The sequence below is a fragment of the Neltuma alba genome, unplaced genomic scaffold (assembly GCF_004799145.2).
Source record: "Neltuma alba isolate B1F8T4 unplaced genomic scaffold, ASM479914v2 tig00013689_pilon, whole genome shotgun sequence".
NCBI lineage: Eukaryota > Viridiplantae > Streptophyta > Magnoliopsida > Fabales > Fabaceae > Neltuma > Neltuma alba.
In genome coordinates this window covers 25982-49066 of record NW_021637854.1, presented here as the reverse complement: position 1 = coordinate 49066, position 23085 = coordinate 25982, and the positions used below count along the sequence as shown (strand labels likewise).

The 23085-nt window shown below is 33.6% G+C and overlaps 2 protein-coding genes across 2 annotated transcripts; both read left to right on the top strand.

Moving 5' to 3' along the window:
- The first annotated feature begins 13534 nt into the window (after nucleotides 1-13534).
- On the top strand, nucleotides 13535-16680 carry LOC114738805 (protein SPIRAL1-like 3). Its single transcript, XM_028926867.1, has 3 exons — nucleotides 13535-13621; nucleotides 14692-14965; nucleotides 16413-16680. The coding sequence occupies exons 2-3, from the start codon at nucleotides 14723-14725 to the stop codon at nucleotides 16494-16496; spliced, it is 327 nt and encodes a 108-aa protein (XP_028782700.1). The 5' UTR covers nucleotides 13535-13621; nucleotides 14692-14722; the 3' UTR covers nucleotides 16497-16680.
- A 4620-nt stretch (nucleotides 16681-21300) lies between these two features.
- Nucleotides 21301-21918, top strand: LOC114738807 (uncharacterized). Its single transcript, XM_028926868.1, has one exon. The coding sequence runs from the start codon at nucleotides 21301-21303 to the stop codon at nucleotides 21916-21918; it is 618 nt and encodes a 205-aa protein (XP_028782701.1).
- The last annotated feature ends 1167 nt before the right edge of the window (nucleotides 21919-23085 follow it).

Sequence of the window (23085 nt, the reverse complement as noted above, 5' to 3'; positions counted from 1 at the left end):
TCATTTGTGGGTGATTTTTTGTCATATTTTGGAATATTCTTCTCTTCCAAGTATTTTTCACCATTCCCAAAATTAGTTAAACTTTTGGGATAGTTACAGTACCGTTATACACAAGCAATTAATCACTAAAAAGGTCCCATAACGAGTAGCATGACAATGACAAAACAAGTAATGATGCCTTAAGGCTGAGCAAGGTACCAAATTGGGCACTAAGGGTGTGTTTGGATGACTTCAAACCGTGGTTTGGAAAAGTGATTCTGGAGAATAGATTCTGTGGAGAATAGATTCTGAGAAAAAGTGATTCTAAGAAGTGAGAGTGTTTGGATAGTTATTACCAGAAGTGCTTTTGACATGTGGAAATGACCAAAAAGGGTATAAGTTAATATGATAATTATATAAGGGATAGATTTTATGATTTATTTTGATTTGAAGAAATAAAATTGTTAATGAAATAATTTTTACTAACATAATTAATAATATATAAGATAATATAATTAATACATAATTAATATGTGTACATATATTTATAAAACATAATATTAAATATGTTTATAGAAAAATGATTTTTTTTAGAACAGAAAAATATTAATTTTGTTTAAAGATTGTAAACGTGAAATCCCATAACAGTTTTTCATAACTACTTTTTGTAATAACATACTACATGTATAATAACCTCTGATGTTTAATACAATTAATTAATTAATTGTCACCACACATATATATTCATAAAATATAAGAGTGAAAAATATTTTTAGAGAAGATGAATTATTTTGTTGCAAAATAGAATAAACACGTCTTAAAATAATTTATTAATTATTCAAGTAAGTAATAATTAGCTTGAGAATATAAGGCATAATATTAATAAGAGAAATATAAATAAAGAAGTGTCATAATCATTAAGATGATGCATCGATACAAAGCATTTGTAATAGGTTTTGTTTTTAACTACATATTACAATCTATGATAAAAGGAAATAAATAAGACATGACTACTATCCTCGTATTGAATTAACAAGTTCGTCTCTTATGCTGTCACGAACCTGAGCCATGTAAGATGAAGATTGAATTGATGAATGTATACGTGAAAATCTAACCCCATCATCATCATCTTCTGCATAAGTACCTTCTTCTTCCAACTGAACGAATCCAGGATCAGTAATAGATGTCGTTCTAATAAAATTATGTATAGCCATCGTTGCACAAACGATTTTAACTTGTGTTTCAAAATCATAAGATGGCATGTTTTGTAAGATTGCGAACTTTTTTTTCCAAACTCCGAAAGTTCTTTCAATTGTACTCCTTAAACTTGAATGGAAATAATTAAAGATTTCATTGTCATTTTCAAACCCAGATGTCCTTCGAAAATCAGGCAAATGGTAACGCTCCCGTCTGTATGGGCCGAGATATCCATTCGGTGTTGGGTATCCAGCATCCACCAAATAATATTTTCCTATATAAAAAATGAAATTATTGTAAATTATGTTTCTATTGTTAAGCTAAATATAAAAAAAAATATAGGAAATAAAAAAATACCTTCAGGTGGATGGGGAAAGTTCATTGAAGGAGTTGTGAGGGCATGATCAAATATCCGAGCATCATGTGCGCTACCTTCCCATCCGGCCAAGACAAAAGTAAAACACATGTCCCAATCACAAACCGCCATGACATTTTGTGACACTGTTCCTTTCCTAGAGATAAATTTAGTTTGATCTGTTGCACTGACAACGCAGGAAACATGTGTGCCATCAATTGCTCCAATAGCATGTTTAAAAAAAGGCCAGTATTTACCAAACCGAATTTTTGTATGAACATGCCGGAATGTTGGATCTTTTGGTTTGATATTAGACATGGCAAGTCTACAGCATGCCATTAGACATTATGAAAATGTCTGCTAATTGTCTCCCCTGAATGTTGAAATCTTTCTTGCTGCATTCTGCTACTAAGTGCATGCCCAACGGTATGTAAAAACATTGCAACTGATTCATGTATCCCTATATTTTTAGTTTCTTTTAGACCATGTTGTTGCAATTGTTCCACCAGACTTAAGAACACATCCCGTTCCATCCTAAACATGTTATAACAACGACTGGAGTTGCCATCTAAAACATCCCTTACCCATATGCAGCCTGTATAAGCACTTGTATGCCGAGGCTCCTTACACAAGTTCAAAGTAGCATATGCACCAACCAATGCTGCAACTTTGTTAACTCTTTTTTTCCGTCCCTTAGCATGCTCTTCCACATGTTTAATTTCATCATCCATATTCGTTTTATCCTGTGCACATACACATAAAGTTTAGAATTCCTACGTAGAAATTACGAAACATTTATAAAAGTTACAGAGTTGTCTGATTCATATAACAATCCACTGGTCACATAAAACATACACATATGGAACTGTCTAATATAATAAACAAGTCATAAATCCCTAGTAAAATGCTCTAAAATGGGTAGAAGCTGTTCCTTCTGATCCTTCAGAGCTGCATACATTTCTCGTGCATCCTGCCGTTCCATAAGGAGTTGTGTGCACCGTCTAAAGAAATCAGGATCACTGACAACTTCAGGAACTGTTTTCAGGTGAGACAGGACTCCCCTAATTGAAACCTCATAAGCACGCGCTTCTTCTTCCAACCTTCTAGCTTCTGCTCGTGAAATGACCTCATTTCCACGCTCGGCCTCAGAAATATTTGTTTCAGCAATCTTGCTAATTGCATCCGCTATTTTCATAGAGGGAGATGTGCGTTTCTTCTTGACTTCACTCTTCCTTCTGACCCCCAGTGAGCTACTAGGTCGACTCCTACCTCTGCTTGTACCCCCACCACTGGTATCCTGCCTCAATTCAGTGTTGCCTCCACTACCTCCACTATTATCATTGAAGTTCACTGTGTTAAATTCCCCACTTATACCAGTTGGTGCACCTAAAATTTCATCACTATCTCCGGACCCTTCTTCCAAATCTTCATTCGGTGTTCCTTCACTTGGAAGTGTCATGGAAGAAGGTGCCCATGCTTGTGGTCCAGTTGCAGCCACACTCCCAAACAGTTGAGTTAATTGATCCCTAAATTGAAGTCCTCTATCTCTAAATTTTTCGTAGTTTGGAACTTCCTGCACATTATACATCAATAATATCATAAAATATTCAAAAAAACAGTAAATATGCACAAAACATTAACAGGCAGAGAAAATGTAAGATCAAAAGGTTCAATAATTACCCTTATTTTCCTCTCCCACCAATCATCAGTTGCACTGACAGTATTCCTTTCAGTATCCCATCCCAATCCTGTCTCGCGAAGCAGCCTATCCCATGTCTGCCACTCTTTTCGCAGGGAATCATATTTGTTCTTAAATTGCTGTTTTTCGTACACTCTCCCAGTTTTGGCAGTAAACTTATCACGAAGAATATCCCAAGCTTTCTTTGTTAAGCTTGTACCTCTTCTTTCTCCTTGTTGCACAAGTTCAATGCACAGGTCAATAAACACTTTTGTGGTTCTTACATCCCAGGAAGCTTTCACCGTATCCTTACCCATTATGCTATAGCACAATTACACCTCTTCAGTCATCACAAGTTAATCAACCCAAAATCATATGAAGTAACAAAAATCATATTATCTACTGTAATAAGTGAAAAAGTTGACCACATCTTCAAATCTCAATTCCTTCATCCTACCAAACCAAGCGCGATAAAAATTAACAAACATAAGAAATTTCTAATTTGACATGGCTGGAAAATATACACCTCCCTCCTATTTCAAATTTCATTATCTGTTTTTGCTTCAAAATACTAACTTTTAAAACATCAAAACTAACTAAATTATTATATATACTTTTTATTTTTCTTAACTTTTGTTGAAAGACGATTGGATGAGAAAATAATAAGAAAAACCATTTTTGAACCATCATGTACCATAAATCATATTGTACTTAACCTTTGAAATAACTATGTATTACCAATGTATTTAAAAAAATTCGTTCATGTACATAATTAATACAAATGTTCATGATGAACGTACTAATATTATAAAGCACATAATTGTTTTTAAAAAATTAACATATTGTAGCAGCTTTTCATAATATTTGTTTAAAATTATATTCTTATCAGATTTGTCAACCGAAAGTACAAAAAAAACTAGCAGCATAAACTTCTGACCAAAATACAAATCACTTCCTTCAATATATACATGGATTTGAGTTATGATTCCATTTTTCCTCACTCTCAAAAGTTAGCCATAAGTCTATCAAAATCCTTAATACAACAGTACAGGACAACACATTTCCTATCTCGTTCCAAATCAGATCAACACATTTACATGATAATTAATTTAATTAAAGTACTATCTAAGGGGAAAAAAAATTCCCAATACATTGTTTGACTTCACAGGCTTCTTCTCCGGGAGGAAAATCTGGACAGAAAAAAAAGCTCCCACGCCAGGCAACAAGAGGAAAAATAACTTGCATATATATCCAGTAGAATTCAATTGACAGCCTTTCTCGTCTATAAAAAAATATCACCACATACATCCCTGCCTCTACAACCAGACATTGATGAGTCCAGCTTCGATCCACAGGGAAATTTGCCAGGAAAATGTTTATCAAATATCAATTACCAGCATCTGATCTGTTCCCCCTTCGTTTCATAAAATCAAACTACTATGAAACCAAAGCAAGCAATAATTATCTCATGCCTTCGAATAACATGCCGGTCAGTTTTGGAAAAACCTGGTTGAACAAATTGAACACTAAAATCATTCCAAAAATCAACATACCACGGTGCAAATATACTAGCCACGGTTCTAAATTTCAACACAGGAGAGCTACACGGCGAACAAGACGGACCGAACCTCTGGTTCCACACGGCGGTGCAAAAATCAGAGGAGGGACCGAACCACAACCACACGGTGAACAAATCAGAGGGACCGAACCACAAGTTCACGGCGGTGCAAAAATCAGAGGAGGGACCGAACCACAACCAGACGGTGAACAAATTTCAGAGGGACCAAACCAGAACCACACGGCGGTGCAAAATCAGAGGGACCGACCAGAACCAAACAATGAACAAAATTCAGAGGGACCGAACCAGAACACACGGCGAACAAAATTTGAACAACATGCCGGTTGCGAATGGGAAAAATGCATGACTGAACAAAAGCCGGAGAGAGCTAACCTGAGCTAACCAGATTCGAGCTAACCAGCGACCTGACCGGGCGAGCTGAAGAACGAAGCTTTCGAAATGGAGGATGGACGGATCGGACAACCCAACGCTTGATCTGGTTTTGGCGCGCCGAGAAACACACAACCAGCCCTGTTTTCACCAGCCCAAGATGATCTCACCGGTGAAGAAACTCAGAGCACCGACGGCGAAGAAGCGAGCTGATGGTGACGAGAAGGCGAAGACGCGAGCCGGCGAACAGGCGACCCGATGGATGAGCCGGCCGAAGAGTCGAGCTGGGTGTGAGATTCGCGAATGGTTCCCAATTATCAGAGAAATCGGAGTCGGCCAGCGAGAGAAGGATGACTGTGTGTGTGGGTATTATTGGTATGACCGTTGCCCCCTTCCCGAATGGTTCCCAGAAGTGACTTTTTTTTTATTTTCGTAGAACCATGGTTTCACCGGTTGAAACCATGGTTTCAGCTGGACCACGGTTTGGGCTTCTGGACAGGGTGTTTGGATGGCATTTTATCCAAACCATAGTTTGGAGGTGCATCCAAACGCAGCCTAAATTGATCAAAATTGTGGTTTAAGGGTACGGTCGGTTACCGTGGTTGAATCGAATCAATTTAATTATCATTAAAATAATATAATTTAACAAAAATACACAAGTATATTCATAAATAATTTGAAAAAAGAGTTATTTTAAGTAAAAAAGATATTAAATAGAACATTCACGTATAGATTACATATAATCCAACAAAACACATTATTAAAATACAAATATGACTGCCTGCTATTTTTTTTATAACTCAAAAGGAACTTTAGTTGTAGTTCATGGAAGGGAAGAAAATAAAACCCAATCAGATTGACAAAACTCTTGATCATACCGACTCGGAAATTAGTTTATCAGTTTACTGATCTGACAGACCGATACAAATTGAGTTTTAATACTATAAGCTAGACAAATTCAAACATAATATTGAAGTTTTTTCTTTAAAAAAAAAATTGGGGTCAAAGTTTGAAATCTGAGTATTAAAATATTCCCCCTTGTCCTTATGATCAAAGCAAAAAAAAAAAAACGGGTACTTGGCTCAGCCTTTGAAACAGTAAAGCTAATTACACGACAATTAATTTTTTTGATCAAATATTATACGACAAATAATGTGAATTATTCAAGTCATCCGCTTTAGGGGCTTTCCATAAGATGGCTTCTTCGTAATTTTTCCTCTTTTTCCGATCAACGATACGTGCGCCTTCCAATCCTTTCATTCTCCCACCAACGGAGTCAGCCATCAAAGCCTCATTCAAGAGAGTTGGTGTTGTCACTAACCAAATTGAGACTATTTTACGATGTTTGCACAGTTTTGGGAAAACGTTAAGACAGAGTGAGCAGTGTCAAAACTCAAGTTTACTTCTAATGTTTCACAACATGTGAGGAGAGAAATTTGCTATCGTAGCCAATTTCGACAAAAATGGATGATCTTGGGAGGTACTCCTCCGATCTTTAATATAAGATCTATTTAACTAATTTGATTAAATTAAGAAAATTAGGTAAGTTAGTTAATTATAAGAAGTATGACATGTTTTTTCCTAAAATACCATAATCATCTTTCTTAATATTTTCCCTCCCTCTTCTACTTGATTATAGTTGAGGGAGTATCCATAAGGGTAATTTAGGAAAAATCGATAAAAATGAGAAATAGGTCTTATATTTAAAACCAAAATCAACTTAATAATTAGGTCATATATTAAAGACCGGAGAAGTATCTTGATGAAAATATCTCATCCCTGGTGAAAATAGGGCAAATTTAAAAGTATACTATTTCTAATTCTTAATATAAAACCCAGTTAATTAATTTGGAGAAATTAAAAAAATTACTAAATTACTATCCCTGGTCCTTAATATAAGAGTTAATTTGACATTTAATTTGATCCTAAATATAAGACTTTAATTCATTTAGTCTCTTATATTTATCTATTTTTTTTTCAAAGTAGTCTTTGTAATAGTTATACATGTTAGAAGCTCCATCAAATGATAGCTCTAGCTAATACACATGATTAGCAAGCATATTCTAGGAAAGATAATACCCATTTATTATAGATAACTAATTTAACAAATTTTTCTAACCTACTCAAATTAGTCAACTAGCTTTTATATCAAGGACTAGAAATAGTACTTTAAACTATTTATATTTATCATTTTCCTCCAAACTAATTTGTCTTACTTAAAAACTGGTATATAATCTAATAATACATATAAGTATTTTAGGATATCATGTGACATATGTTAATTTAATAACTTTCTTAATCTTTTCAAGTAGGCAAGGTAGTATAATTTACAAGGCCCGTGAGGAAGGGATTAAACAGATTGAAAGCTTTATTTGAGCCTACGCTTAGCAGGTCAGAACACTCTACTGAAGTCGGTCACTAGCTTTATGATAAGAATTGATGAAATATTGAGACTCTAATGCAAATTTGAAGCTTCTTGGACAACAATGAATATATACCTGCTTGCAATTTTTCCGACATTGACTAAAGATTGTAATAGCATTTTTCTGACTATTAACTTCATTTTTCACCTTTTGGAACCTTTAATATTTTTTTTTGGACCAGCATCCTACCTTTAATATTTGACTCCAAGGCCTCTCCGGCCTCATATATAATTTCAAACTCGCAAATCTTCAGCTACTCTATTCAATTTCAATAGACTCACAAATTGTCTCTTCAAAACGCTTGCAACCACTTGGCCCAACTCCATGGCCACTGGGGGCTCTTATTGTTCCCGGTTGCCAAATACATTCAAGAATATTGGTCTACACACTAATAAGAGCTCGCTTTAATAGAAGACGCCAACAACATAACGAATCAATGTTTGAATCATCATTGAAAGATGTATTCATGTCTAATATATGATAATATTCCAAATAGAATTATTTTTAACAGAAAGATACAAGTGTTTAGAAAAAAGAATTTTTTGGCCTAAAAAAAAAGTGTTGGCCTACACAGCTTTCTCCTTGCTTAATATGTCATTACTCTCTATCTTCTTCCTTTTTCCCCCTCCACCTCGCTTATTCTCCTGATCATGCCTTCTATGCCTTCCTGTGCCTGCTTACTATGCTGTAGTCCACACCCAATGAATTTGGATCTTCAACCATAACTGTCTCTCCAATCCAATTACCTATGGGAATGGCATTCGTAAGATTCATAGCTTCAAATGGTATATTACCTCCGGTTCTAATTATAAAACATTATTTATAATCTATAAACGAGGTCTTATAAATAGGAGTAGAGGTAATATCATGTAACCGGATTTAGATCATACATTTGGTAAAGTCCCAGTCCTTACTTACCATGAATATATCATTCTCACGTGTTATGAAGAGAACTCTTGTCTCCCACGCACCAGGAGATTCTTCTTAAAATGGATTTAAAATGAAAAAAAAATGACAATATAGTTTTTAAACAATGATTCCCCTGGCATGTCACTCGGATAAATTCAAGCTAATCATATATTTTTTAAATTATGTTACATAATCCCAAAAAAATAGTTACAGATTATCAGAGCTTAAACTATAATATTTTAAAATTTCAATTTAATTATTATGACTAACTTAGAATTTTTCAAATTTAGGAGATCTTTTGAGGGTTTTGAATTTTAACTATTATTTTTCCAGAATTTTTTCGTATTTTTTCTTATACATTTTCTCTTACCTTCTCACTTATAAATAAGAGTATATTTTTTTTAAAAAAGTACATTTCTTACATATTTAAAAAAATGAAGAGAGCATTGAGTAAGAGAGAACATGTGATAATTAATGTACAGTTATTTAGTGGGGGGAAATGAAAAGAATAAATTAAAGTTTCATAAAAATAACAGGCTTATAAACTAATGAATTTATATAGGAAGGAGTATTTTGATTTGGATGTTTAGATTAGCTTTTAGAGAATAGTTTTTGCAAAAAAAAAGTAATAAAAAAGGCTATTTTAAGAATAGATTTTATTAAAAAAATTCCGATAAAATAAAAATATTTGGATAGTTGTTATTAGAATCACTCTTCCAAATATAGATTACTAAAAAAAGATATAAGTTAACATGATACATCAAGAACAAATTTAAATTAATATTTTTGTTTAAATTAATAAACAAATAAATAATATATTTTTCCAACATAATAAGTAATATATATAAATATAATAAGTTAATAATTAATAGAGTTAAGTTAGTTTTTTTTTTCCTGGTGCTTCGGCATTTTAAAGTATTTTGTAGTATATTTAGTACCTTGAAATAATTTTCATGTGTATTCTAAAATAATTTTTAATGCAATTTTACATGTTGTAATTTTGGGTGCTAGATGCACCAACAAGTAATTTAATATGCTGGACACACCTTGAAAAAAAAGCACCAAAATATAATTAATATGTGTATACATATATTTATAACATATAAGATTAAATATATTTTTAGAAAAAGGATAATTCTAATTAAAAGAAAGCCATTGTTTTCCAACCCAAAAGTACACAAAATTTACTTTTGAAAAATCATGGTTTTAAATTAAAAAGTGATTCTGCCAAAAAAAAAAACTGAGAAAATTTTAATTAAATCCAGTCTTAATATCAAAATTTACAATTAAACTTTCATTTTGAACAAATTCCTAATGAGGCTAGGAGGCTTGGTTAGGAATTGCTGAATATTATCAAAAGTCTAGAATACCCCTCTTTAATTAAAATGAGTTGTTATCTTTATATTTTTCTCCCTCACAAATTCTTTTCCTGAAATATGAAAATAGTAAGGGGTGGACCGTATTTCTCTCTTTGGTCCCTGGCAATGGCCTTCTAAGGTCCAGATCTTTATATCCCTGTTTATTCATGATCATCGATTGTTTCAGAACAACATAATTATAAATTACAATCCTCCGTTTCCATTTAAATTTGTATTCTAGTTTGATTACTGCATATGCTGCTTCCGTTTTCTTTGGGATGTAACTTTGTTTTGACTCTTAATAGACCAAAAAAAAAAACTTGCCACTTTTTAAGTGTATATGTGTGCATATACTTATTTGGTCCTTAATATGAGACCTATTTAACTAATTTGATTAGATTAAAGAAGTTACGTGAGTTAGTTAATTATAAAAAAATATATGTTTTTCCTAAAACACCATAATCATCTTTTTTAATATCCTCCCTCCCTTACTTACTTGAATATGGTTGAGGAAGTATTTATAATGGTAATTTAGAAAAAATTGATAAATGTGATAAACGGGTCTTATATTTAGAATCCAAACTAACTTAACAATTAGGTATTATATTAAGAACAGGAGAAGTATTAAATATATGGTGTTGGCATTTAATATATATATATATATCAAGTATATGAAGGATGGATAATATTAAAATTGAGCAGAAATTAAACCCATTAAAAATTAAAATATAAAAGCATGCTGGAGTAATTACACTGTTAAATTGGTTAAGGTGCTGGACTGTGCTGTAACTGCCATTGAAGATATACTATTTTCATATTTTAGGAAAAAAATTGTGAGGGAGAAAAATATATAAAAAATGCACTCACATTTTAACTACTAAGGGGCATTCCGGACTTTTAACACCATTCAAAAATTCTTAATTAGACTTCTCGGCCTAATTAAAATTTGCTCAAAATGTACGCTTGATTTTAGATTTTGGTATTTCATAAGTGTATGCGTGGACCAGACTAGATTGGGTTTGTTATCAACCCAAAGTCTGGTCCATTAAAGACCTCAGGCTGAAAAAGATAGTCCAAGGTCTGGTCTAACCCAATACCAACCTGAGGTCGGGTTGGATTGGATTTGGTCCTCTAGAGGTAGTCCAGGACCTAAATTTAATTCTTTTTAAAAAAAATTTCTTCAATAGGAGATAAGATTATAACTTACTATATAAAATTTTGCACATATTTTAATCCAAAGTTCATCAAACTTGATCATTCCCTTTCAATTTCCCAGTAATGTCATGTTTTATTAATTAATTTTCATTAATATAAATCTTATATTGTAGAAAATATATACGCATGCTCATTACTTAGGAAGTTAATAGATAAATCTTGATTATTTGAATAAACAAAAAACTTATATAAAAAAATTAAATCAAATTTATAATATATAAATAATAATTAAAAAAATCGGGCTAGATTGGACTGAACCAACTGGTCTGAGAGGCTAGTTCCTAGTCCAATCCAACCCAATAAGACCAATCTGGTCCAGTCCGGTCCAGTTTTGTTTCAAGCCAATTTATTTTGAACCGGACTGGATCGGGTTTTCTTGGGTTGAACCGGATCATACTAGATCACTGGATTTTTACACAACCCTAGTGTTTCAATTAGATTTAGTTGCAATTCAGGAGAAAAAAACATGTTTAAATGGAAGTATCCTGAAACCACGGTTTTGTATCTCAAACTATGATTTTGATTTAACCCAAACAACTCTTCAATGCGATTATGTGAAGCATAGTTGGAATTACTTTTTTGACCTGAGAAGCATAATTGGATGAACTAAACTCTTCGGCATTGATGAGACCAATTTCGGTAGGTGTGACTTTATTGAAGACTGTCGGTGTGAACCGACAATTAGGGAACAACGCACCTTGCGGCCGGATCTGAGTGGAAGAGTAAAAATCAAATTTTAATAGCACTCATATTAGTCATTTATAAGAAAATTTTTAATCCTTAATATATGAGAATGTGTCATTTATAAGTAATTTAGACTTGCTAGTTGCGAAGCAGTTGTAGTTTATTTAAATTTTAAATGTAAGATATTTTGTATTTTTTATATTTTTTTTTTTAAAAATATCTCTATCAAATACATATATTAATATTGGTAGTTTCTAATGTACTACTATATGATTTAAAAGGGAGGGGGTGTATATCTTATAAAGTGATCATTTTCATTTCAATTTATGAGGTCAATTATGAAAGATTCTCAAAGACAGAGATGAGTGGATAGATAGAAAAGAAACAAAGCCTTATTGAATGATGAAGCTAAATTGATCATATAGCCATATGAGTACTTTAATTAGAGTCTCCACTTTTAAAACGCCAAAAAGAAATATGGGATCCTCTTAATTAAATGAGGTATGCGATTATAAACCTTGGCCCAAGTTATCTTATGAAGAATTGCAAAATGCTTTTGATGAATTTTATCGTGCAACTCTTATTTTAGCCGAAATTCTCTAATTTTTGTGTGTGCAAAATATAATAAATTATTAGTATCAATTATTAACTTTTAATACATGAAACCCGTTCGGATAATAAATCACTACTAGGCGTCGTTCTGTATCTAAATTCTCTTTGCTATACAGGCAACATCACGATTTCTCCCCAACCTCAAGATCATGTCTGAGTTTCTCTTTATTATTCGTATTATTTATTGATTTTTTTATTTAACTACGAATTAAAAATCATAATTTTAGGTTTAAAATTGATAATTTTACCATGGGTTACTCCTCTTTCTTGATCTTCACGTGGACTGATGCAAAAACTACTTGGGTTACATGAAAAATAAGAAGGTTCATGCCAAGTGGCATGTTATCTAAGAGAGCGTTTGGGTAAAAACTAAATCATGATTTTAAAAGTGTTTTTACGGTGTACGAAGTAAATATGTGGAGGAGATTATCTCGTTTTGCGAAAAAGTACTTTTTAAAAACACTTATTGCTGTTGCCAAACACCCCCTAAACATAATTTGATTAACTAAGAAGGATCAGATATGTGTTTTACTTTCTGTAATATTACATTGCTTTTAAAATATCATTAAACTTTATATGAAATGAGTAATAAATCAAAATTATGGTAAACTAAACTCAATTTTGGTTTGTCCATATTAAAAGGCGAGGAAGTAAAACTTCATTTCTTTCCCTTTCATTCATTGTTAAGAAAGATTCGGTGGGCATATTTGTATCTCACACTAAGCTGGGAAATTAAAAAACAATAATCAATCTGAAAATTCAGGAAAAGGAATAGAAATCAATAAATTATTGAAAAATTGTTTTTTTCCATAAGAATTTGGTTGATTAAAATTAAAATTTACGTATATTCAACTCCATTTGAATTTTGAAGAGCACTTTATGTTTGTAGATAATGATTTGTAATGAGCTCTATGATTTGCCAGCCCAGAGAACGGTGCACCGCTATTTGGAACCAAAGCCAAGCATCCAGCTCCCTCCCTTGACCGCGTCAATCAATATCAAAAATTCAAAATGTCGCTGAGAAAGCCAAAGCCCCACCGAACGAAACCGAATAAACGAAGGAAAACATTTAAAAAAAAGGAAAATCGATAAATCATTGCCCTTTTGGGTTTGATTTGACGGCTTCGCTCTCCTCATCTTTTCAAATTCTAAATATCTTTTGCTTATTTACTTTCTAAACCTAGTTTATTTTATTTCATATTTGTGACTGTACCTGTGCCTCGCCTCTCTCTGCTCGCTGCGATTGGGTTTTGGGAAACGAAGGTATGGAAATCCCATATCTCTGATTTCATGATAGCCCTTTTAATTTGTGTAATAAGCAATGCATTTCAATCTGTGTATTGTAATCCTTTCCGCTTGGTCACCGCACGATGTCCAACAAAATTGTTCTCATAACCTTTTTGAGTTTTCCTGGTTTTCTTGACTAATGGTTGTTCGGGGGCATGATTTTCTTTTGCTTTCCGAGAATTATTTCGGCATTGATCTGCCGGTGCGGTAACTATTTTGCATGTTCTTCTCTGCTCCTTAAACTTCTAGATTTGTTCATTGGGACGCTTGGTAGATGCCTTGGAAGCTGCTTTCAACTGATGGCCCATTATATTATATTAGTTTGTGGGTGTGGATTAGAAAAGTCATGTCCAAGTTTTTCCTAGCTACAATGAATTGAATGCACCTAGGGTGTAGCTTTATGGGGATTTCAAACTGGATCTTAAGTTTGTTCTGACCGACACTAATTTTGTAAACGAATAGAATAATCTGGAGTTCACTTGCTTTGTTCTGCAGGACATTTTTCATTGAAAGAAGTGATGTAAAGAAATGTATGAGAACAATGAGTGAAACTAATTCGTGACTTTTAATATAGGAAAGAAAACAAATAGTGGATTGCATGCCATTTTCACCTCATTCTCTACAATTTGTTTCTATGATATGGTTATTCTTTCTCCGCGCTATTAAGCATGCTCAGCATGTTATTCAACATGCTTTTAAAATTTAAGAGTTATTTCATCTTGTCATTGCTAAGAAATTTATTTGTCCACTCTCAGTTTGGGCTACTGGTTAAATATCTGCCTGCAATTCCCTAAATAAATGGTGTTCAAGCGTTAAAGAATATACATAACCAACTCCTAAAATACTCCAAGTAGTTTGAATTCACACTTGTTGTTGATACTCATTACTTTTCTGTTTTGATGGACTGATGATTAATGATTCTGCCAGGGGTATTGGCAATCACATGCTTTCTCATTTTGAATTTATTCATAGGTCAAGCTTATGCTCTTGTTGATTATTTTAAATGCTGGAGGTCAAATTTTCTAAAGAGAGGTTGTTCAATGCAGGTTTAGCCACTTAAGGTCAAACTAACAACAAATGGGTCGTGGGGTCAGTAGTGGTGGTGGTGAGAGTTCTTTGGGATATCTCTTTGGAAGTGGGGAGAATCCTAGCAAAGCTCCAGCTGCACCGCTTCAAGCTCAGCCTGCAAATGAGGGGCCTTCACCAAATGCAGCTGTTGCATCACCACCAACTGAAAAGCAAGTTCCAGCTGGAGCGCCTGGGAATCTTACAAACAACTACCATCGTGCTGAAGGGCAAAACTGTGGCAATTTCATCACGGTAGAGTACTCTCAACCGTCCTATTTAGTTTGTTTGAGGCATGATGAATGATTTTCTATCTCTCATAGGTCGGTAGTATGCCATACATTGTTGCCCTTGGCCTTAGCCTAGGAAATTCTGAGGTTGTTCAATTTGTCAATGTTTATTGTTGGATATGAGGATGGGAATCTCTTTTCCTACAACTCCTTTATTGATTATGTTCATTAAAAAGTAATGAAGAAGGTGTTATGCTGGTTTCTACAAGCTGAGCTAATAAGAAAACACAATTTAGGAGGAAAATACTTAGGTTAAATGCTTTATGCTCATTATTTCAAGTTCTTCAATTACACCTGGTCATGTGTCTTGTTTTATTTATATGGGTTTATGATAAATGATAATATTTCAAAAACAGGATACACAGACACGTGTGATTGGCGAACTTGACATGGATATAAAAAACTTGATGAAAGTATAATACGTTTAGAATAATAGTAATACTGCAAAATGGGAAATCCTAGAAACATTAGTTACTGGTCTGTATAGCCCCAACAAAAAAAAAGAAGAAAAAAGGAAACATTAGTTACCGCTTAAAAACTGCTCAATTGAATTTGGGCCCACAAACCTCTTCACTGGAAAACAGGAGAGGTTATAAACATAGTTCGCTGTTATCAAATTGTGACATGAAATGCTAACGGAAAAGATTCTATTTGAATTGTACATGAGTTACCCATCTTACCAGATTTCTGGATAAAGTGAAAACTAAATTGCAATGCATGCTGTGAACGGTGCGTATCTGTACAATAACCAAAATAAGTTTAAGCAGTAATTGATAAAACAATCTAGGCAGAAACTCCAAATAGTTACATTTCATTTGTATCAGATTCTCAAAGGATTTACCATGATTCCAATGATGTCTTCTTCGTATTCTTTTTTGGAACTGTAGCCTTATCGATAAGAAACTACTGGAAAACTTGGAAGTTGAAAGAATTCAAAGAACCAATTCAACAAGAAATAGCCACATGTTAGTATGAAATGAGTATTTCTGTGCGAATAAGGGTGGAAAAGAACAGAGAGAGGGAGAGAGAAATCAGAGGTAATATTGGTGGCAGAGCTTTGAGGAAAAGAATCTCTCATGGCAAGTCATAGAATATGTCTCTCTTTCTGCTCTATCATCCAAAAGAGGTAGTTGACATGATACATCTCTCTTCCTGCTCTCAGTCAGGGTTGAGTAAAATTTCTTTTTTCCTGTTAACGGCCTATTGCTGCTATGACTGTAAGAGAGAGATTCCCCTTTCATGCAATGTCTATTATGTTCTTGTAACCATTACGTAATAGTTTGTATATGTTTATATTGCTTTTTGAAAGTAGGGACAGAGTGTTCTTATTATCTGCTTGTACCTAAACAAATTTATGGTAACGAAGCCAAATCAATATTATTCTCAATATTGTAGCATCTGCTTGGGTGCAGGATCGACCATCAACCAAGGTTCATGCTGCCCCTGGTGGTGGATCTTCCCTGGATTACCTCTTTGGTGGTCCTGGAGGGAAATGATTAATCTGTATGAGTGATGGCGATGCGTAAAATACATCTTAGTTTGTCTTTATGCTTATCAGTGGGATTATTTGTTTCTTGTGCTGTTGAATCAATTTCCCTGACAATATTATTTCGGTTGATTGACTAAAATATGCTGATTCAATATGGTATTAATTTCTTCCCCTGTTTCATGTTGAATTAATCTCATTTTGTTTATTATTATAACAGTAATATGGTATATTTATAAATTAAATTTGTTTTTTATTTAAAAATTGAATTTGTGACTTTGTATGAATGCTCATTCGGCATAGAGATGGGAATAGGTCAAGCGACCTGTCATGAGTTTGTGGCCTGGTTTGTTTCAAAATAGAAATAGGCTTAGGTCTTTTTGAAGGCCTATATAGCCTAAGAGGCTAGGCTTAAGCTCTTTGAGAAGTTTGTCAGGCCTAGTTTGGCTTGTTTATTTGTCTTAATTTTAATTTTAATTATGTATTTATATGTAGTCTTATTCTAAATTTTAACATATAATTATAACTTGTTTTCAATAATATTAATTGTAATTGAGATTTAAAATAATACTTATAACATTTAAATTTTAATTACAAATAATATTAAAAAATAATTATTATTTAGCATGTATATATTTTTTTCACTAGTCTATGTATTTTTTATTATGTATTTTAAAAATTTTAAAATTACAGGCTTTTTAATAGGCTTAGGCTAGGTTACAAACCAAGCTTAGGCTAGAAACAAAATTTATGATAGGTTACAAGTCATGTTTAGGTTGGCTTGTTACCAGATAGGTCTAGTTTATTAAAAGCAAAGTTTAGTCTGGTCTAGCATATTTTCACTGCTAATTTGACACAGTATCAAAAATATACATAGCAATAAAATCACTTTTTCTCAAACCCTCTAAACTCCTAAAAGGAGTTATAGAGATGAAAAGGTGGCATGATGTAGAACCATAACCAATGCTTAATTAGTATTTGCTTAATTAGATAACTAATTTTCAAAAACTAAAAAGATAATTAAGTTAATTAAGTTAATTATTATTTTTAAAAAAATGTGTGTTGGTTTCTTAAAATGACTTTTTAATTATTTGTATTAGAAATTACCTACAAAAATCCCCTTAATAACTACAGCTAATATAAAAATAATTTAAGACCACAAGTTATAAATTAACCGAGGTTTTATAGTTAGTATCAACTCAAGTTCTTTTACAAACTTCTACATTTAAGACATGGGTATTTATCTTCAGTTTCACTTCTCTGCATCTCACTTTTCTTGCTTTCTTTTTGGCCTCTCTTTCCTTGTCTATCTCTTCTTATTCTTCCTTCCCTTGTCAATTATTTTTCTATATCTCTTCCTATTCTGCCTCCAACATCACTCTATATCTGTTCCTCAGCTTTCCTCAACGTCTGTCTCTCAATTTTCAATCCATCTCAATTTTTCTGTCTTCTGTCATTCTCTTCCTCCCTTTATATATACATCGATAAAGAATCACCTCAATGCAATCTTAATTTTTTCCCTCTTGATATATATATGCACCTGTCCAAATCAAAATCTTTAATTATACTGCCCTTTTTTGTTTGTCTTCCTTTTTTCTTTAATTACATGTTCCATTTCATATTCCAATCAAACCAAACCTTTGCCAATAATCATTTTGGATATGCTCTAAATCATATCATAATGGATCTAAAAGCCTCCTAAAGGGAAAGTTATAACTTCTCAAGATGTGATTCCATTCAAAATTATTGCTGTACATATTTTTATTTTTTTTATTTTTTGGGCTGAAGCCCAAGTTGGAAGGCATCAAAATTAATTCAATATAATGAAGATATTTTGAAGTTATTATCATTTTTTATAACGTTATTTTTATTGTATTTTTCATTTTCAAAATTAATTTAGACATAATGGATTGCTAAAAGAGTAAAAGTATACATTTGGTCTTTTGATTTTATATGATGTTTCATTTTGAACCCATAAGTGAAGTATAATTTTTGTCCTTTAACTCTAAAATCATAAGGCTTAAATGATATTTTTTGCAACAATCAAGGGTGTTTTGAAAATTAAACTTAAATAAGTTAGTATTTGAGAATGTTTTTATTAATATTTATTATCTCAATGTTATCATATTTTATTAATAATTTTAAAATTAAAGGACAAAAAGTATACTTTTAAAAATCAAAAACTGAAATCTTGTATAAAATTAAAGGAGTAAAAATATATTTTTGGCTAGTGGAAAAACACGTTTTTTTTTTTTGTAGAATGAAATAGGGCTACTCATAGGATGGGACTGGGACAAGTCCGTTCTAGTCTCGTCCTAGTGAACAGGGACGGGATGGGATTTCTGTCTCGTGTCTCATCCTAGTCTCTCATCCTATTTTTCTAATTTTTTGTATGAATATTTTTATGTTAGTTTGTTTTTTATTGGGCTTCTGAAGATAAACATATTGTTAAAAAATATTGTGTAAAAAGATTAATTATATAACATAAAAAAAAGTGTAAAAACAATACTATAAAAAAAACCATAAAAAGAATATTGTATATTGGCTTTACGAATTATTTTATTAAAGAAAGATATTTTGTTGAGATAACACTACAATTTAAGAGCTAAAAATCATAATAAAAGTTTATTATTTTCATTATTATTATTAAGTGAATTGAATAATCTAATAATAATTATTAATAAATATTTTTTTTTAAAAAAATTCCTTCGAACGGCACGAGCTCATCCCGCGTCCCGTGTCGTCCCAATTACTATCCTGTCCTGTCCCAATTTTTTTTTGTCCTGTCTCCAATTGATCGGGACTAAGATGAGATTGTCAGGACGGGACAAGTTGAACACCTTAATAATGAAATACAAGTGACTTTACTTTCATTTTGCTATAATTACATAAACATCTCCTCTTTATTTAAAATTTCTACTTTAGTCAAATTTTTAAAACCCATTCGAAATGTTCCGTGAAAGATCTAACCTTACCAAAAATTTAAGAGACAAATATCTTTGTAATGCCTAATATTGTTAATTAATTCTGTCCCTGCAAAATTTCAAAATCTCACCAAAGTAATCAGTATTTTAAATATATAATATACCTTCTAAGCTAAGAGATAAAATAATCATCATTAACGTGAGCACTGTATTTGTCTCTTAGCTTTCTGGTAAGGTAAATTATTTGTAATTTATATATGATTTTACATTGTTGACTCCAATGATGAACTCTTTGATCATTAAACTTTTGGGTGCTTAGGTACCAAAGAATGTGCTCATAGATAGGGTGAGAAGGATGTGGAAACCGAAAGATCCAATGAAAGTGACTCCTCTCAGTAACGATTACTATATTGCTTCTTTTACTAGCAGAGAGGATCGGGACTATGCTTTTCAGGAAGGCCTTAGATGATTAATGATCACTACCTGTTGGTTCAGAGATGGCGACCCAATTTTAACCCTCGGAAGGCGGACCTCCAACGTAAGATTGCCGCATGGATTCGTATACCAGACCTCCCAATGGAGTTTTACAATGTTGAATCTCTAGGAATTATTGGAGATATGATCGGAAAAACTATCAAAGTAGACCGTTCTACATCCATTTATGATAAGGGAGGTTTTGCTCGAGTGTGTGTTGAGATAGATCTCCAGCAACCATTGTTATCCGCTTTTACAGCTTTTGGGGAGGATTGGCAGATAGTTTATGAGCGTTTACACCAGGTTTGCTTTCACTGTGGGAAATATGGTCATGAAAAACATGCATGTCCTCTTCTGGCTACCAAGGATATGGATAATCTGAACAAGGGTAAGGAGGGTGAGAAACAAACCCAGATTCCGACGGCAACGACGGCAACAATGATGGCGGACGTTCATTTGGGACCACAAATGTTATTTAGCCGAGATTTCCGCAAGATGAATATTATCACAGAAAAAAAGGGATTTGATGCGGGCATTCATGACGCGGAAAATAAGGGATTGAGTAACGGTATTAATGGAATGGAGAAGAAGGGGGCTATTTCTGGAAAGGCTATGAAGACAAAGGCTGTATATAGGCCAATAGGAGAACAGAAAGAGAACAATACTAAAATCTTAGGACCTGTGGATAAAGACAGTAACTTTGGGGTTGAAATAAATAGTAGAGAAGATCAAAATCAGAGGGAAGGAGAATTTGTCAGATAATGGCAAAACAAAATATAAGGAGGGAATCAATCTCAACGAAAAGCCCATTGAAGTTTATAATTCCTTTTCTTCACTTCAGCCTGGGCCTTCCAATTTAAAGGCTCAACATCAATCTCCAACTTGTGTGGATCAAAACGTTAGTAGGCTTGGGGATAATGCTTGTGTCACTACTACGGGCCTTGGGGATAATGCTCACGTCATTACTAAGGGACAAAATTCTTTTAGAATGAATGAAGTAGCTAGGCGCATTGGAGACCAATCAGATGATGGTGACGTCTTGATGGAGAGTTCCCATGCAAACACAAGTGAGGATATATCTATAGCTCTAGAATCGGATCTTGTCCAAGGAAGGGACATCGAAGCTTCACCAGCACACTTGAATGTTTCCTTATGAATTACATGATATGGAATTCTCGGGATACAAGTGCGAAGACTTTTCCCAGTCTAGTACAAGAATTAAAAAAACACTTGTGTTTGGATTTTCTAGCCATAGTTAAGACTCGGTCAAATAAACAAAATACAGAAAAAAGAATAGGAAGTCTTGGGTTTCAAGATTTTGCATTTATTGAAGTTGAAGGTTTTAGTGGTGGTATTTGGTGCCTATGGAATGGGGGTGTTCATAAAGTGGAAGTTGTAGAACGTCATCATCAATTTATGCATTTATCTATTAACACTGCTAGATTTGAGCGATGGTACTTCACTGTGATCTATGCTAGCCCTCATCTAGTGGCGAGCTGTAGTTTATGGAAGGAGCTCCTTCGCATAGAACGTGGTATGCATGACCCTTGGGTATTAGGGGGTGATTTTAATGCTACTCTGTACACTGTGGAAAGACGTACCACTGCCGAACATGGGATCTCTATTGATAGAGACTTCTGTAACTGGTTTGAAGAGTCTTGCACGTCGGATATTGGCTTTAGGGGACCTTATTTTATGTGGAAGAGAAACAATTCTGAAGCACGATTGGACTGCTTCTTAGCAAATGATGAGTGGTGCAGGCTTTTCCCCAATGCGAGAGTTTCTCATCTACCTTTTTATAAATCAGATCACCGTTCCATTCTCCTACAACTTGATCATCGTGTTGAAGTCCCTCATCGGTCGTTCCGCTTCATTGCAGCTTGGGTTCTACATGAAGACTTTAACAATTTTTTCGTTCATAATTGGAATGATGAGCTGCGGTGGAGCCACAATTTGACCCAATTTACTTCAGCCTGTCACAATTGGAATAAGAAAGTTTTTGGACACATTGAAGGCAAAAAGAAGAGCTGTTAAGACGCATGGACGGGGTGAATAGAGCCATTGAAAGAGGGTGGAATGTGAGTTATTATGAAGATTTACAGACTGAGATATGGAAAGAACTTGAAGATGTCTTAGCACAGGAATCTCTCTTATGGGCATAGAAAGCAAGAGTAGACTGGAATATTTACGGAGATAGAAACACTAAACTTTTTCATTCATGTGCTAATGGGCGTCGAAAGATAAATAGGGTGGATGCTATTCGCTTAGAGGAAGGGGAGTGGTGATTTGATGTTGAAAAAATAAAATAGGAAGCCGCTTCCTTTTTTGCATCGTTGTTCACGGAGGAGTTGCCTACTAGAGATGAGATGACATGTAGTGTAACTTTTCCACCTATTGAAGAGGCCTACTTACGGATTTGTGCTCGGAAGGTTGATGAGCAAGAAATCAAAGAGGCAATATTTAGCATGGGCTCTTTGAAATCTCCTGGGCCTGATGGCTTTAACGCGCTATTCTACCAAACACAATGGGACACTGTTGGTAAGACTCTAATAAACTTTGTTAAACACATCTTTGATAATCCACATGAAGTTAGTGAGATCAATGGAACGTGAGTGGTATTGATTCCTAAAAAAGACCCTCCTGAAACTTTTAAGGATCTACGACACATTAGTCTGTGCAATGTTGTTTATAAAGTGATTACTAAGATTGTGGCCAATAGAATGAAGAAATTTTACCACAAATAATTTCTCCTAATCAGTGTGGTTTTGTGCCTGGGCGTCATGGTTCTGATAATATTATTGTAGCACAGGAAGTCATCCACTCAATGAGAAATTTGAGAGGGAAGAAGGGGTACATGGCTATTAAAATTGACCTTGAAAAGGCTTATGATAGAGTTAATTGGCAATTCTTGAGTGGTTGTTTCAAGGAGTTGAATCTTCCATCGTCTTTTACCACCATTATTGAACATTGTATTAAATCAGTTGAATTACAACTACTGTGGAATGGAAATAAGGCAGATTCTTTTAAATCATCAAGAGGGGTTCGACAAGGTGACCCGGTCTCACCCTATCTGTTTGTGATTTGCATGGAGAAATTGGCTCATCTCATCCAAGAGAAAATTCTAAATGAAGAATGGAAACCAATTCAATTAACGACAAGTGGGCCACCTATTTCCCATTTATTTTTTGTGGATGATGTCAT

What these genes read in the sequence shown, in the direction of transcription:
- LOC114738807 (XM_028926868.1), top strand. Translation starts at nt 21,301, where the DNA reads ATGCATTTATCTATTAACACTGCTAGATTTGAGCGATGGTACTTCACT.
- LOC114738805 (XM_028926867.1), top strand. Translation starts at nt 14,723, where the DNA reads ATGGGTCGTGGGGTCAGTAGTGGTGGTGGTGAGAGTTCTTTGGGATAT. An exon ending in ACTGTGGCAATTTCATCACG is followed by an intron (nt 14,966 to 16,412) that starts GTAGAGTACTCT and finishes GCTTGGGTGCAG; the next exon opens with GATCGACCATCAACCAAGGT.